Source organism: Lontra canadensis, unplaced genomic scaffold, assembly GCF_010015895.1.
Source record: "Lontra canadensis isolate GAN:19392208 unplaced genomic scaffold, GSC_riverotter_1.0 scaffold104, whole genome shotgun sequence".
NCBI lineage: Eukaryota > Metazoa > Chordata > Mammalia > Carnivora > Mustelidae > Lontra > Lontra canadensis.
Window position 1 is genome coordinate 1,103,077 of NW_022631098.1, and position 18,056 is coordinate 1,121,132.

The window sequence follows — 18,056 nt, forward strand, 5'->3', positions numbered from 1 at the left end:
GCGGCAGCAGTGTTCCCATATGGGCACAGGAAAAATTTTTAAAAGAAATGAAAATGTCTATATACCAATAGCTCTCATGAACAAAGATGCAAAGATCCTTAACAAAATATTAGCAACCCCAATTCAGCAACATATAAAAAGGCTTATAACATGTAAACATGACCAAGGGGGATTTATCTCAAGATTTTATTTTTAATTCAACATCTGGAAATTGTTAATATCATATGTCCTATTAAAAGAATTAAGGGCAAAGCCATAAGACCATTTCAAAAGATAGAGAAAATAGACAGACACAATCTAAAACCCACTCATGATCAAGTCTCAACAAACTAGGAACAGAAAGAAATTTGCTCAACCTGATTAAGAACATATATAACTGGGTGCCTGGGTGGCTCAGTGGGTTAAGCCTCTACCTTCAGCTCAGGTCATGATCTCAGGGTCCTGGGATCGAGTCCCACATCGGGCTCTCTGCTCTGCAGGGAACCTGCTGCCTCCTCTCTCTCTCTCTCTGCTTGCCTCTCTGCCCACTTGTGATCTCTCTCTGTCAAATAAATAAAATCTTTAAAAAAAAAAAAAAAAAACAAGAACGAGAAAGTTTAAAAAAAAAAAAATGTCTATATACCAATAGCTCTCATGAACAAAGATGCAAAGATCCTTAACAAAATATTAGCAACCCCAATTCAGCAACATATAAAAAGGTTTATAACATGTAAACATGACCAAGGGGGATTTATCCCAAGATTTTATTTTTAATTCAACATCTGGAAATTGTTAATATTATATGTCCTATTAAAAGAATTAAGGGCAAAGCCATAAGACCATTTCAAAAGATAGAGAAAATAGACACAATCTAAAACCTACTCATGATCAAGTCTCAACAAACTAGGAACAGAAAGAAATTTGCTCAACCTGATTAAGAACATACATAACTGGGCACCTGGGTGGCTCAGTGGGTTAAAGCCTCTGCCTTCAGCTCAGGTCATGATCTCAGGGTCCTGGGATTGAGCCCCGCATTGCGCTCTCTACTCAGCAGGGAGCCTGCTTCCCCTCTCTCTGCCTGCCTCTGCCTACTTGTGATCTCTGTGTGTCAAAAAAATAAATAAAATCTTAAAAAAAAAAAAAAAAGAACATACATAATCTACAGCTAACACATCTATGGTAAAGACTGAATGGGGTGCCTGGAGGGCTCAGTCATTAAGCGTCTGCCTTGGGCTCAGCTCATGGTCCCAGGGTCCTGGGATGGAACCCCACATCGGGCTCCCTGCTCAGCGGGAAGCCTGCTTCTCCCTCTCCTACTCCCCCTGCTTGTGTTCCCTCTCTCTGTGTGTCTCTCTCTGTCAAAAAAATAAATAAATAAATAAATAAAAGACTGAATGTTTTTCTAAGTTCAGAAAAAGGCAAGGATATCCACTATCACCACTTCTATTCAACACCGGACTGAAGCTTCTAGCCAGTGTAATAGGAAGGAGAGGTGGAGAGGGAGGGGGAAGGAAGGGACACTGGGAAGGAGGGAGACAAAGATAAATTTAAAAGTTAAAAGGACAACTACCTTAACTCTCAGACTACACAGCCTCCTATGTAAAAAGTCCTAAAGAATCTACCGTCCAAAAAATAGCATTTCTTCTATTCTATAATATTAAACTACTTGAATATGAGTTTAGCAAGGCCACAGGACTCAAGATCAATATACAAAAATAATTTCTATTTCTATATATTAATAAAAATATAATTTTATAACATTCTCTATGTTATATCAAGAAAGAAAAACAAAACAAAACAAAAAAAGTACAAGACTTGTACACTGCAAACTAGAAAACCTGTGTTGACTGGGGCCCCTAGGAGCTTAGTTAAGCCTCCGATTCCAGATCTTGGCCCACATCATGATCTCAGTGTTCTGGGATTGAGCCCCACAATGGGCTCCTCCCTCAGCAGGGAGCCTTCCTGAGCATCCTCTCTCTCCCTCTCCCTCTGTCCCTCCCCCCACTGACTTGCACACACTCTCTCTAGAATAAATCTTTAAAAAAAAAAAAAAAAAAAACCTTTGCTGACAAAAATTAAAGAAGATCTAAATTAAGTGAGAGAGATATCTTCATGGAATGGAAGACTCAGTAATTTTAAGACAGCTATATTTTTAAATGAACCTACAGATTTGGGGCAATCGCTATCAAAATCCTAGAAGCTGTTTTAGAAATTGACATGTGTACCCTAAAATTTACATGGAAACACAAAGGACCAAGAATAGCCGACAACTTTGAAAAAGAGCAAACTCGAAAGACTTAAAATACACAACTGCAAGATCTATTTGGATACAGTAATCACAACACTGTTATCAGGGCACCTGGGTGGCTCAGTGGGTTAAAGCCTCTGCCTTCAGCTCAGGTCATGGTCCAGGGTCCTGGGATCGAGCCCCACATCGGGCTCTCTGCTCAGCAGGGAGCTTGCTTCCCCCCTCTCTCTGTCTGCCTGTCTGCCTACTTGTGATCTCTGTCAAATAAATAAAATCCTTAAAAAAACAAAAAACAAAAAAACAAAAAACAAAAAAACACTGTCTTTTCACCATACAGTTAGTTATTTTTAAAAAAAATGGAGACAAACAGAAAGGCTAGAAAAAAATGTATGGTCACAATTGATTTTTGACAAGGTTGCAAAGCCAATTCAGTGGTGAAAACATTTTTTCAAAAATTGCTGGGACAACTAGATGTCCATGTGCAAAAAAATTAAAAAATAAAAACAAAAACTTGGACCCTCATGGTATACACAAAGCATGCCTCAAAGTGAATCACAAATCTAAATGTAAGAGTTAAAATTATAAACTATCTAGAAGAAAACAAAGGGGAAAATCTCTATGGCCTTGAGTTAGACTAAGACTTGTTAGCTATCAGATCAAAAGCAAATAATAGTACCATCATGACACCTTTGTGCTTCAAAAGACAGTTACTTTGGAAGTCAACATAATATCCAGAATGTATAGATTAAAAAAAAAATACAATTCAATAGGAAGACAAACAACACAGAGATAGGCAAAACATTTGATTAGACATTTAATCAAAGAAATTATACCAATGGCTAATATGCACAGGAAAAGATGCTTCACAGCATTAGTCATGGGGCAAAGGTAAATTAAAACCCAAGAGTCTACTTCACATTTACCAGGATGGTCATGGTCCAGAAGAGCACCAATACCCTGTGTTGGTGAGAATGTGAAGAAACTTGAACCCGGGCCACCTGGGTAGCTCAGTGGGTTAAAGCCTCTGCCTTCAGCTCAGGTCATGATCCCAGGGTCCTGGGATCGAGCCCCACATCAGGCTCTCTGCTTGGTGTGGGGAGCCTGCATCCCCCTCTCTCTCTCTGCCTGCCTCTCTGCCTACTTGTGATCTCTCTCTCTCTCTGCCGAATAAATAAATAAAAAAAAAAAAAAGAAAGAAAGAAACTTGAACCCGCCTATGTTGGTCAGATGCGAAATGGCAAAACCTTTTTGTCCGACAGTGTGGCAATTCCTTTAAAAAGTTAAACTTAGCATGACACAGCAATCCCTCGGTTAGGAATCGGTCTAGGAGAAATGGAAACGTATCCGACAGAAACACTCCCATGCACATGTTCCCGGCAACATTATTCCTACCAGCCCAAATCTGAAAACAATCGAGTGTCCATCCACTGGTGAGTGGGTTAAAAAACAAAGCAGAACTGCAGTACATTTGTGCACCAGAACGCTGCACTAAAAAGGAACAGTTACTCATGCATACGACATGGATAAACCTCAAAAACATTATGCCAGATAAGAAAAGTTGACATATTTGTGTGATTACATTTTTAAGAAACATCTACAAAAGACAAATGTACACAGATGCAAACAGACCAGTGGTCGCCCAGGGTCAGGAGTGCAAGCGAGGGCTGAGCGCAGATGGGCACAGGAAACTCTGGAGGGTGATAAAATGTTCTAAGACCGTACTGTGAGAGTTGCACAATTACATACCTTTACTAAACATCACTGCACTGTAGACTTATGAAAAACATGTGTGTGAATCAAGAGAGCGCATTAAAAATGGGGAGGCAGGCAATGAATTCAAAACAGCTTTTCAGCTTTTAATTTCCTGAGACTGAAAGATATCAGCTAAAATGAAATGATTCTAAGTTAAAAACCAAAGGAGCAATTAAAGATTCTGAACAATTTGTGCCGAAAGGGGCCAGGCCTCCCCACCCAGAAGATACCATACTAGAACTCAGCAATGTCTGATCTATGGTACAAGGCAGCTCCTTTGTAAGTTCAAGGGTGCAATCTTTCCTGATAACAAAAATAAAAACACGTAAAAAGGGCACTTGAAGCATGAAGATCTCCTCAGGGAATATATAATTCACCAGGTAACATCGACCTTGTCCTCTGACTACACAGAATTCAGTAACTATACGGTAACCAAGCACTGTACAGGGATTTTAACATTATAGGTATTTTTTTTAACTAAAAGAACCAGGATGAACTTCAGCAACACCTGCCTCAGAATCTGAATTTGTCCAACCTACTTGAAAAGGCAGCTTATGGTCAGGGAGCAATTCCAGAGAAAAATAAATAAGCAAACAAACAAAGTAAAGATCTGAATTGTAACTACAAAAGCAAAGCAAACTCCAGATAATTCTGCATGAAGTTATGTCTATGTTCTCTAATGCTAATTTATAGAGAAAGTCCCAATGGCATTTTGTCCATCATGAAAATTACTGTTCAATATTTGAAATTCTATAGCAGAATGTTTTGACATGAAAAGAGGAGAAACGCTCACCTTTTCCCAAATTAAGTTTACATTGAAGTCAAATACGTATTCCTTTTTTTTAAAGATTTTATTTATTTATTTGACAGACAGAGATCACAAGTAGGCAGAGAGGCAGGCAGAGAGAGAGGGGGAAGCAGGCTCCCCGCTGAGCAGAGAGCCCGATGCGGGGCTTGATCCCAGGATCGTGAGATCATGACCTGAGCTGAAGGCAGAGGCCTTAACCCACTGAGCCACCCAGGTGCCCCTCAAATATGTACTCTTGGCAGCCAGGTGAACTCTGTCTTTCAATGGTGTCATTATGGTATGGTAAGATTCAAAAAACATTTTCAGTGTTTCAATCACCATGTCAGAAGATGGGCCATGTCCAGGAAAGAGAAAGGACTAGTTCGGAACCTGAGCTGACCACAGAAAATCAGAGGTTAATTCCTCCTTTATTCTTTGAAACGATTTCCGAGCATTTGTTTTGCAGCTTCTAATTAGTAAGACAATTATGACACTATTTCTAGGGATTGCCAAAGAAATGTGTTGTGGTTAAAGCCTTTCCCCAGTTCCCACCCTGAGAACAAAGGTAAGAGGAGTAACAAGGCCATGGCACCATTGTAGGGTTGATGCGCTTCAGAAGCTGGACTCCCTCCACAATGTTATTAAAGTTCTCTGAAGCGTTGCTACTAAGAAAAAAATGTCAAAAGAACTCGTGTTGTTTATTGTTTCTCAAACCTGCTGCTATTTCAGTTTGCACCCAGGCGAACCTGCCCATTTTACTTTGGAACCCACTGGCACCACCACAGGTGATAAAAACTTGATTCCAAACTTTAGTGACTCTGAAAAGGAGACCAGTGATTGTAAAACAATTAACAGTCTATAAAGAAGCAGATCCCCAAGTTGTATTTTAGGGAGATGCTACGAGGTAGGCTTGCTATTTCTCTAAAATCTTTAAAGCTACTGATGTCCAGTGGTTTCTCCTCTAAGGCAGCAAGTGCAGAGAAGAGACAGGACCAAGGCTGCGAGGGTGCACGACGACAGTAACGGCAGAAGTAATGATCAACAAATATTCAGTGATCCACGCTGGGGCTGAAGAGAGAAAAATGTGACATGGACTGTCATTTAAACCTCACAAATAAGTGTGTGAGGGAGGCAGCCTCAGCTGTCGGAGAAGTACTTTAACCTAGTCCTGATAATAGGATGAGGTCTTCATGGTTGAGAAATCAGACTCCCCTCTTCTTCTCTTTGAAATGTACCTGAATTCATTTAAGGGATGATGATGTTCCATTCAATCAAAGGGATGATGATGTTTCATGACCCAATGACTTCCTATAAATTTACACATGTTCAAGATGACTTGTAAAGGGGTAAAATTAGTAATTATTCATCTAGGTTCCTTAATTTCCAGATGTATTCATCTGAGGCTCAGATTATAGGGACTTGCTAAAACCTCGGGTGTAGAGACGCCCCTCCCCCAGGCTGCTGCCACTCCCCTCACACACCGTCACCTTACAAAGCAGAGAAGGAGGCTCGGTGCCATTCCTCCAGTTTCTAACAGCCTCCTCCGCACAACCAGGCTTTGGAATCTATGTCAATATTTGATTTATAGGACTAGACGGGAACCTTCAAACTGCACTTTGGACTCCAACAAATTTCTTCTTAAACGCACCATGATGCCTCGAAAGATTTAGGTAACAAACTTCCAAATTTTCAGAACAATGGTGAGATCTGAATGACCTAATGAGGCGCAGCACAAATTAAAGTAGATTGACAGGGCGCCGGGGTGTCTCAGTTGGTTAAGCAACTGCTTTCAGCTCAGGTCATGATCTTGGAGTCCCAGGATCCAGTCCCGCATCAGGCTCCCTGCTCAGCGGGGAGTCCACTTCCCCCTCTGACCCTCTCCCCTCTCATACTCTCTCTCTCTCTCTAAAAAAAAAAAAAATCTTAAAATAGATCAACAATACACCATTAATTCCCAATGCTCCATCTGTACTCTTTTTAATAATGAACAAATTCATTCATCTGTAATGCTTCACATCTGATAAGGGAAGATGATGAAAAGAAGTTGAGCTTTAAGGAAAGATAAAAACACAGCCACGCCATGTGGGAGGACAAGAAAAGAGAGAGAGAGAAGATGATGGAAGGCCTGGGTGATGGCTTAGAAGGCACACAGGGAGCCAAATGATGGGATCCAAAGCTCGGCCGGTCCATCTCGAAGAGTCCCTCCTGATCTCAGAACTCCGTGGAGTTGGAGCCTGCCACTGATGACTGCATCAGATGTCTCTCAGTGACATTCTCCCTTCTGGTAACCAACCGTTCTGACTTTGTAACTCATCAGTGCACAATCAAGATGCAAATCCTCTAGAACCAGGATGCTGGCTTTCTGTTTCATTCCTGTAACACCAAATTTCTCACAAGCATGTTCTATCTCCAGTCTATAGTTAACCAACGACTGACGGCACAGACCGGCGAAGATCGTGGTTTAGCAAAACTTTACAGTTCATTCTGCCAATGAATTACTGCCACTCAACCGCATGAGTAGCTTCTAGGTTTTCATTTTTTGGGGGTATGGGTATTGTGTTTTTTGGGGTTTTTTTTTTTTGACTGCAGGAGTGGTGGTTCATTGGTATTAAGGGCATAGCCAAAATAGTTAAATTATCTTGAAAGCCTTCATTGTTAGACCAAGGAATATACTAAATCATTTTAAAAATTGCCCTTTCTTATCAAGGCCCAGTCAACAGTTAAAAGCTTCAGACAACATGGAGTTACTTATTAACAAGCGCTCTTATGGGGAAAGTAATGAATATCAAGGTCAAATTTATCAACAGACCCATAACTTTTAACCTTGATTCTCTTTCCTCTTTCCATGTGTTCAGAAAATGCAAATCTGGGATTTGGAAAGAGTAATTGAAAAACGTTTCTCATCTGCCTAAGACTCTGTGCCCTAACTTTATGGACCACAGCTCCAGTTTGGGCCAACAACGGCTTCCCAAATGTCCCACGTGGCGAAGCCAGGTGAATGGACAGAAATGGAAACAGGGATGAGAGGACTACCGTCTTCATTCCAACTAAAACCCCAGCCTATTGCTTTCTTTTTAAACTGCCACAGCCATGTTTAAGTTATAACTGCACCTTCTCAATGAGAAGAACTGTGCCTTATTATTGGAACTGGCAGGGGGCCTTGACATTTGAGTCATCATTTCATGATGCCGATTCCTTACCCTGGTATACAAATTAAACAGAAATACAAGCCAGATGAAATGTAGGGGGAAAATCTGAAACCATCCCTTTAAACCGAATTAATTTTTCTCAACTCTACAAAATATACAGCAATTAACATGGGTAATAATACCATCCACCTCAGACACATTTTCAAAAATATTAACTTCGACTTCAAAGGCCAAAACTGCTCAAACCCTTCTAACCAAACACTTCACTTCTGTAAAACAGAACAGACAGCTTTAATATTCTCTAAATTCCAAGATAGAATAGTTCCCCTTTTAAATCAACTGCAACTATGGGCAAAAACACACCTTTAACAGCTTTCCTCTTTTCTAAACAGCTTCAAAGTGGGTAGCAATCGCTGAACATGTAAATATATAGAAAAATATGCACATGTGATTTAAAACTTGTGTCATCACATAGAAAAAATAACAATTCATTCAGACTAAAATATCCAAATGTGCCTAGCTGGAATTTCAGGTTTATCCGCAGATGTTCTGAAATCACTGAACATAAATGATGAAAAATGAGAAATCACAGGACCCGGTCACCCTGAAGAAATGGGCATTGTTCCTAGCTTGCAAGCATTTTGTTGAAAATTTTTCCACTGAATTTCAAAATGATAAATATCAGTTGTAACACGAATGCTATATAAAATCCTCAGAAATGTCTTGGGTCTGCTTCCAGGAGGCTTTTCCCTTGTTTACTTCGGATGGCAGGTGTTCCAGAAAATGGGATTTTTCATTCATTCATTTTAATATTCATTTTAATCATCTCTACAACTCTTCCTTTTAGCCCAAACCAGCCTGTTCATTTCCAAAAGCCAACGGTTTCCCCCAGAATGCTTGGGAAGAAGCTGACTCACCTACAGGAGCTTTACTGTCCTCAATACAAAATACTGACCGGCTCCACGGAAAGCGGACCTCACATACATGCATGCGTCTACGCCAGAACAGTAGCATCTTTATTGTTTACTATTATATTTCAAAGAGTAATGATTAACTTTGCTTTACATTTCATTATTTTAATGCAGACTTCTCCTAAAAAAAATTCACCTGAAGGAACACATTTGTGTAAATGGATTTAAGATTCACCTTTTAGCTTTTTATTTCTTTATACTTTATAACCCAGACTTTCCAAAAAGGGGCTTCCAAGAAATTCGCAATAATTTAGTGGTCACCATGTTCTCCACATCGCGGTCATGTTCTGAAGGAGTCTCTGTTTCAATACTAAACTCTACTTAGAAAAGAAGGCTTGAGATCGTCCCTTAGTTTCCCAACTTTTAGAAAATCCATTCTTTGGCAAACTGAGCCAAAAATAGGTATAAACCAGATGTTCCGCGATTATGAAATTTCAAGCAGAGCACATTCGAAGTGGAGCTAGCTTTTCACCCCCATTTCTTTTAGGAGAAGACAAGCAGGACCCAGGTTGTGGGATTTGGTTTTACCATCTGTCTTTTTAGGTTGACTTCGAAATCGGTGAACTAGTCATGGGCTTACAGTACCAGGTTTTTAGGGAGTCCTATCATTTCTGTAATTACTATGGCTGGTATTAATAAGTGTCTTCTTTTTATATGCAGAAATAAATTAATGGAAGAGGCAGACACTATGCAAAATGGCTGGGAAGAAGGCCAAACCTTTCTACATATATCCAGCCACTAGTGACTTCCGAAATGGCACTTTAAGCTCTCTTGCCTAAATAATTAGCAGGACAGCCAGCCAGCACGTAATTTACTAGAATAATTACGCACTCTTCCAGCTCCCATCACCCAGCTCCAGCCCGTGGCCACTTACCTTATCTTTGTTCTCAGTGCCACAAGCCTCGGGCTTGGTCCTGATCACGAAGGGGGTGGACAGGCGCAGCAGGACCCTGTCGAAGGCGGCCTGCACCCGTGGGGACACGATCTCGAAGCAGTCCTGGAACTGGAGCATTTTATGAGTGTCGCACCGCAGCTGTTTCCGCAGGCCTTCCCCCAGCTGGAGGACGGACATGTGCGGGTCAAACATCAGGTGGAATGGGAAAGCTCTGCAGAAGGTGCTGATGCTGATTCTGAGGTCCGCGGGCACGTGGGAGGAACCCTGGGGAAGGTTCTTCGGGACGTTGGTGTTTTCCCGTTCTTTGATAAGGAAGGTAAGACAGCTGCAGTTGCCGGGCGTCGAAGCGTCGGAGCCCAGCTTCTCAGCGGCCACCCGCTCCACAGCCACGTCCAGCCGGTAGATCTTCTTGGCTGCGGCCTTGATCATCCCCAGCATCGCGAACCCCACGGTGTGGTGGGGGTGGAAATAGTGCAGCATCAGAGCACTGTCGGGGAGCTCCCTGCACAGGAATGACGGCGACTCCAGCGTGGCCTGTTTTCCGAAAGAAGTTCTAATGTGTTCCAACAAGGCGTCAAAGCCGTTAAAGAAATCCTGCAAGGTCCCGCCCACAGCTCGAAGGACTCGCTCATTCTCATCGAAGCATATAGTGAAGAACTCCTCGCCAAATCTCTCTTGGATTTCCTCAAACTTCAAACCTGGAGGTAAACGGGAAGGCAATGTTAGGGAAGTCGAAGAGAATAATTGAATTTATAGCTTTTTAATGCTTATCAAAGGAGAGAACGAGTGAGTGAGGCAAGAGAAGTATTGCCCTTGGGCCCACAGATTCCCAAAGAGATGACTTCAGTTTGAATCAGAGAAAGAAAATTTCAATTCATCTTCTGGAGGCTTCTAAGATATAAAGGAGCATAAACTTCGGAGTATTTTTGTTCATTTTTCAATAGTCTCATCTTTTTAGAGCAGTTTCGGATTCACAGCAAATCTGAGCAAAAGAGTATGGATATTTTCCAGAGAGCCCTCTCTGCACACACACAACTTCCCCTCCCCCCGCCATCGGTCCTAGGCCCCTGTGGTACCTTTGTTACCATCCGTGAACCTACAGTGACACAGTATCGTCTCCCAGAGTCCGGAGTTTACATTAGGGTTCACTCTTGGTGGTGCATACCCTTGGGTTTGGACAAATGTGTCATGACCCGTGTCTACCATGAGAGCATCAGACAAAGCAGTTTTGCTGCTCTAGAAATCCTCTGTGCTCTGCCGACTCACGCGTCCCTCCCCTCCGCCCCTATAGCACAAACTGTCCACACATTGCTCATCAAGCCGCTCACTCTTCTTCCCAATACCGTGGTGCATTTGCTATAACTGGCACGAATAAGACCATCTTAACGATCTCTGTCTTCGTTAAAGCAACTTTTCAGAAGCAACTAGAACACTTTCTCTATTGTGCCCATGCGCTATTACTATCTTGCTTATCAAAGTTCATTTGTTAAGTAGAATATATCATTCAGAGAGGGAATTTATGGTACCTGAGTGGGGAAAGGCATCAGATTATCCAGTGTCAAGAGAAGGAATTAAGTCGGGCCCCGGTGAGAGAGACCCAACAAGGAACTAAAAACGGCAGGCCTGTGGGCTGACTTGCATTCTTCCACCCGCAAAAATGAGAGTAGCCAAGAGGAGAGCGGTAATCTCCCCAGGAAGAGTTGAGAGCTTTTGTTTTCTCAGTTCATACTTCCACATATCATGGCCAAAGGAATTCTATGTTATAGCAATGGAATTATAACAAAACACACACACACACACACACACACACACACACACACATACACACACAATGCATCATGCAGAAATTAGAACCAGTCACATGTGATCCACCCTTAAGGATGATCTGAAGAAAAAAGATGAAGGGAATTTATGGCCCAAAGAGGAAGTCTACAACACATATATACGAGAGTTGAGTGTGTAGGCAAAGGAATCCTCCATATGGAGTCATGCTACGACTTCTCCTCTGACGTTGGCTGAAATCAATACATCTAAGTTCACATATTCATATTTTCTTGCCTCGTCTACTGCATCTTATGAGGAGGTCCTGAAGCTAGGGCAGGATTGGGAAAAGACACAGGTCACCTTGCTAGTGTCCCATTCAAGTGCAGAGCAGTCTGGGTTGCCTACGGCTTGGTTTGCTGTTCCTACCTTTGTCATTTCTAGGGGTTCTCCCCACAGAAATGAGGGACAAATCAGTCAACAATAACCCTTGAAAAATAGTCAAACACATCAAATATTTTTTGAGAAAGTACGACAGAGTATAAACATTGTGATAGCCAAGTGAAGAAGTCAGTTTGACTAAAAAGTCCTTAAAAGCAACGTGAAACGAAAGCAGTAGAAAATCTAAGTAACAAAGAGTTCTTTTATTAAGAAGAATTTCACATTAAATTTTGGTTTCATAGATCTGACAAGCAAGTCCAGCTGAGAAAGTCACCCGTTGGGATAAAAATACGACCACACATCCTATGTGGTCATGGTACAAGACTGCCCTTCAGCTGTGCTGAGTTCCCTAATAGTAATGCCAGCCCAGATTGATAATAATAGGGTTTCTCTGTCCAGTCTTCCAGTGTAGAAGGAAAAAAGCCAGGCGGCTGGCTCTCACTGCAATTTGGCTTCTGTTCCAACTGCTCTGATGAATCTACTTTTACAAATGCTTCAGCCAATACATGCCGTTCAATCCCTACCTTAGTTTGCCTTGTTTGTTGTTTTTCTTTCAATTTGACTCTACTGATCAACTCATCGTCCTAAGTCACTCTTCTCTCTAGGCTTCTAAAACCATGCTCTCTTGGTTTGATGACTGTCTGAAAATTCCTTCCAAAAGTATCTTCCTATGCCAAATCCTGTTATCACCATCACTGCATAACTAAAAAGTTCTAATACAAATTAAATGGATAGCTCTCCAAAAGACTATGTTCTTGGTTGCTATTAAGTTTTTTCTCTTACAAAAGTCTAATTAAAACTAAATTCCAAACAAATAAAAATTCCTATAAGCTGACTAGACTTGATGAACTACAGAATCCCATGTGCCACTAAAAATATTTCATGGATTGCTTCTATTCTTTGAAGAGTTCGATCTTAAAAGGATTCAGGGTCTTTATGCACAGAAAAGGAAAAGAGAAATTCTTCTAATTTGCTTTTTTCATAACACTGAAAAGGTCTTCAGAGTTATTAAAGGATATATATATATATATATATAAAAAATACGGTAAGCTTATGTTCTATTTCCAATGTCAGAATCCCCCCAAATCATCCAGAACATAACAAGTAAATCCACCAGGGGCACAAAGTAAAAACTACTCTGAGTACAGCATTCCACCAGCTAGAAATCCTCACTGTCTTACAAAGCACTTCTGTATAGGGTTGTTAATTCTTCTGTGATGACGCCAAGACCTAGGAGGATGCTAGAGAGACTTGAATCAATAAAAGAAGCTGAAATTATTGAATATTACACTCAAATCCCATAGGTGGCGATTCTATAAAATCACAATCCTTGATTAACTAACAAAGAATTTTGTTCTCACAATTATGAAACTGTACAAGATCATAAAAGAAAAAACTTCTTCCAGTTGGAAACATGGAAATCTAGCAAACGATCGCCGTTACTCTTGCAAACGTCCTATAAATCAATAGCCAGAACTTACATTTCAAACCTTGCAAATACCCTCCTTACAGTAACTCACTTGACACATATAGACAATGCTCATCTTCTCCCACCAGAAAATGCTATGACAGCCTGACATTTGGGTCTATAAGAATACATTCCTCTAGGGGCAAAACTTACCAAAAAATCTGCTTTCATGAACAAGTAAGTTAGAAGTTAGAATTGTAAATTACTGTTAATCCACCTCTTTAGAAAAATGAAAATCCTGAACGTGACATCCTTTAGCTGGAAATAATCTATTCACTGATGAGATGAATCTTTTGTCCCTCACCTGCTCTCCGTCTGACTTCACACTGTGCACATCTTAAGGACAAGGACATCATCCCCTTTCTGTCTGCATACCCATCACTAACATAATGTCTGGCACACAGACACTAAGACTTCATTCATAGAAACTAAGCTTGCCTCTCAGTGTTTGTTTGAAAATTTAATCAAGCTTTTAAAGCTCCAATGTGTCACGTTTAAGGATACCTAGACGACTAGACACATTCTTTTCTGATATGAGACTCTACAGGTAATTAAATCACAGTGGGGTTAGGCTGTAACAGAGGCACATGGGAATACTATGAAAGTATGCAGACAAGAATGTCTGACTCTCTCCTGTGAGAGATAATGTCTGATGGAGACTTGAAGAAAAAGCAGGTATTCGAAAACCCAGTAATGAAGGAACAATCACATTAATGGATGGACACTAATGGAATACAGACGAGCGAGAGAAATGGAAGAGCCCGGCGTGATCAGGGAAGGGCAAACAGTAAGCAGGTAACATCCAGGGAACAGGAGTAAGGGGATGAGTTGTTACCTGATGAGCAATGTAGAGGCTGGACTGAAGGGAGCCAAGACCAGAGTCAAAGACACCACCCAGAGGGAGGCTGCAATGTCTTTAAAAGATTATAGGAATTAGAGAAGTCCCAGTGAAAGGAGTGTTAAGCGATGTCCCGAGCATTTTCAAAGATCTCTTTACACCTTAAAAAATTCTTATCAGGTAGGTATTTTTGATTGTCCTCATTTTACACGTGAAAAATGTTAAGAAATTTTTTCCCAAGTTCTCTCAAGGTGCCTAAGTTGGTCTCAAGGTGAAGTATGTCTAATACTACATCTTGTGAAATAAGCGCAGTGTCGAAAGAGAAAAACCTCTGGGGGGGGGTGGGTGGGAAATGCCTGTCTTGCTCAACGTTGTATGATCAACGCCCAGCATTCTGCGTGACCTTTAGTAGGTGCTCAATAAATATTAGCTAGATGTTGAATGAATTAATGCATCAATGAAGTCAACAGAAGAGTTATAAGGAGCAGTCAACAGTTATCAAATGCCACAGCAATGTCAAGTAAGGTAAGGACGGAAAACTGTAAATTGGATGGGTCAGCACTTTGGGGACCTTGGACAGCAGTAGCAGTGGAGGGGAAAGGGCAGACTACAGGGTGTGAGGGGTTAAGGAGTGGGTGGCAGGTAAAGAAATAGTATTCAGGTGAATTAATACTACTAGGATACTAAAATTACTTACTTTGTAAAACTATACTAAATCTACCTCCAGACTTGGAAAACAGTGCTTTCATTGAGAACCAAGTAAATGGCGAGAGAAGGCACCGAAGGTACAGCACTGACGAGGGTCTTGGCTCCTTCAGGGGGAGCTCCATCAATAAAGGAAGGTTTTTAAGTCCAGAGACCAACCTTATCACCCAACAAGGACACTGGTCCCCACTAACACAGAGAAACACCAAAGCAACGGGGGTATCCTTAAGCAGCGTAAAGTTCAACCGAGGATGGGAAATGCCTGCCAATTACACGCTTCTGTGACTGGCAGACACCCCATAATTATTTTTTAATTATTTAGGCCTCATCAACCAACTACATCTCAAGTCCAAACTTTATAAAGAGATTTCACTACATATTAAGGAGATAATTATCTTTTTAGAGAAACAATTTTTTTCACCTCCACTCAGCTATAACTGACATGTAACTCTGTGTAACTTTCAGGCATGCAGCGTGGTCTTTGGATACATTTATGTATTGCAAAATGATTACCCTTGTTGTGTTAGCTAACACCTTCATCGGGTCACATAATTCCCTTTTTTTTGTAGTGAGAACATTTATGATCCACTCTTTTAACGACATTCAAGTATGTAATAGATTATTGTTAACAATAACCACAAAGTTGTACAATCAGTCCCCAAAAACCTATTCATCTTCTAACTGGAAGTTTGTACCCTTTGACTGACATCTCCCCAATTCCTCTATCTCCCAATCCCTGGTGACCACCATTCTGTGAGTTTGGCCTTGTTAGATTCCACATATGTAAGTGATAGCATATGGCATTTGTCCAGAAACAACTCTTTTATCTAGCTAGCCCTTAAGGTTTTTGTCAGCTAGTTTGAGGACACTTCTATAAAACTATTATTCGAGTGTCATGCCGATCTACAAAGAAATGACTGAAGCTGATCTCAGCCACCCAGAGGATATTTAACAGTCAATATTATACATATAGGTCTGAACAATAACAAAGGAGAAAGGCTCTCAACAAATCCTAGCGCCCGAATTCATTTATTTATTTATTTATTTGACAGGGAGAGATCACAAGTAGGCAGAGAGGCAGGAAGAGAGAGAAGAGGAAGCAGGCTCCCCGCTGAGCAGAGAGCCCGATGCGGGGCTCGATCCCAGGACACTGGGATCACGACCTGAGCAGAGAGCTCGATGTGGAGCTCAATCCCGGGACACTGGGATCACAACCTGAGCCGAAGGCAGAGGCTTTAACCCACTGAGCCACCCAGGCGCCCCCCGAATTCTAATTTTAAAGAAAATTGTTCTTAATCTGATCTATCAATACAGTTTCATTTGAATCTCTTGCAGTGATATCAAACCTCTGTAGTTTCAGAGTACTCTGTCCTTGAGGAAGTAAAAGTGCTAGGATAATAATGCAAGGAATGATCCTACCAATTTTGGTCTTAATCTACGAAGAGTTAAACAATCCTTTTTCTACTATTTCGGAGACATGTCATTCTCCTTTTGATGACTCTTTGACATCTCTGTCCCCCTCCAAAAAAGAACACAACTTATGTCACGTATTTGTTTTTAAGTCTAAGTGAACTAAAATTAGTTAATGGTTTTAAAGTTTATGATATACTTAAAGAAAACAGGACATATACTCAGATTCTTAAAAAACAGAGTTTTAATATCTTTGAGCTATTAAAGAATTTGCTAAGAATTACAACAGGGGAGCCTCTAACAGATTTAACATTAATTCTTGAATACCCAAAGGAAGAGGCATTATCAGACGCATATTAAGTGCTTTAGGGACAAAAATATTTATGATGGTTAAGTCTCAAGTTTTTAATTTTGAGAATATGCGAAGATAGGCTTTAAAATATGCATAACATATAAATTTTAATAGCGGGAAACATCACACAATGGAGATGAAGCCAAACTGAATATGTTTTTCACCCAGAAACCAAATCTAAAAATTAGAACATCATATGGAAATGATGAAATAGAGATAATTGGGTGTTGAATGTTATATGCTTGGAAAATTTTAATACATAAGTTATGTAATTAATCTAAGTTTTTAAAAAAGCAGATCATAAAATTACATTCCAGTATTATTAGTTGCTACTCTTTCCTTTCAAAAAACAAAGCATATACAAAATAGTATATATTCCCTTGTATTATATGTATTTGTCTGTGATCTCTCTGTTGACTATACACAGACTTAGTAGGACAACTCGTGGAAAGTACCATGTCTAAATACAGTGTGATCTAGAATGAGGAAAAGAAACTGATGGAAGAAGAAATGTAACTAAACCAAAAATAGAGATAATTTCCCCCTGAACTATAGAAAACCCTGAATCTACAGATGCAAAGGCAGTATTTTCCATCAGGATGGATTGATAAATGCACTACATACACACACACACACACACACACACACACACACAGGACACTGACAGATTATCTGTAAATTTATAATATGAATGTTAAACAAAAGTTACTGAAACAGAGGGAAACAGAAACTATTGACTCCTGTTGGGTACATTTTATCTATACTCTGGAACTAAACCATCTCAGTAAAATCCAAGGGCTGGGAAGCTGGAAGGAAATAGAAGAGGTAGTTGAAAGGAAGGAAGTACGAGCATTCTAAAAGTCTCTTCTCAATGGCATTTGGATGAGTAGAGACAAAATATAGTCTTAGGAAGAAAATAAGTAATAAACTGTTTTAAAATAATGAGAAAACATGTGGGTCTAATTTGAATAACAGCAGACGGAAGATAACCAATAATGGGAAAGCAGAGGCAAACTTTCAAATTATGAAGGTAAAAAAACATATACATGTTGATTCAGCTTCATCAATGGAGGAAAAAAATAACGGAAAAAGATGCAAAATAAATAATCAGAAATCAAGATGGAAGAAAGAAAATCAAGTAAATTACGTATTTATGTAAATGTAAACAAATCCTCCCATCCAGGGGCAGGAAATCTCACTTCTCCCATAGGAGTGCCACTTAGAGGAAGCAATTTAAAAAATAAAAGGTGGGCAGTAGGCAAAGAATTCCAAGAAACTACAAGTGAGGAGCAGTATTAAT

At 40.3% G+C, this 18,056-nt stretch overlaps 1 protein-coding gene and 1 non-coding gene across 3 annotated transcripts in view; one reads left to right on the top strand and one right to left on the bottom strand.

The window, feature by feature from the left end:
- The window catches only part of GUCY1A2 (guanylate cyclase 1 soluble subunit alpha 2), a 308,505-nt gene that overhangs the window by 225,573 nt on the left and 64,876 nt on the right, over positions 1-18,056 (bottom strand). For both annotated transcript variants that reach the window (XM_032838446.1, XM_032838445.1), the window contains exon 4: positions 9,761-10,479. In XM_032838446.1, the coding sequence (XP_032694337.1) occupies positions 9,761-10,479 (719 nt within the window). The remainder of the gene's footprint in view (positions 1-9,760; positions 10,480-18,056) is intronic.
- LOC116855620 lies at positions 16,954-17,073 on the top strand. Its single transcript, XR_004380402.1, has one exon.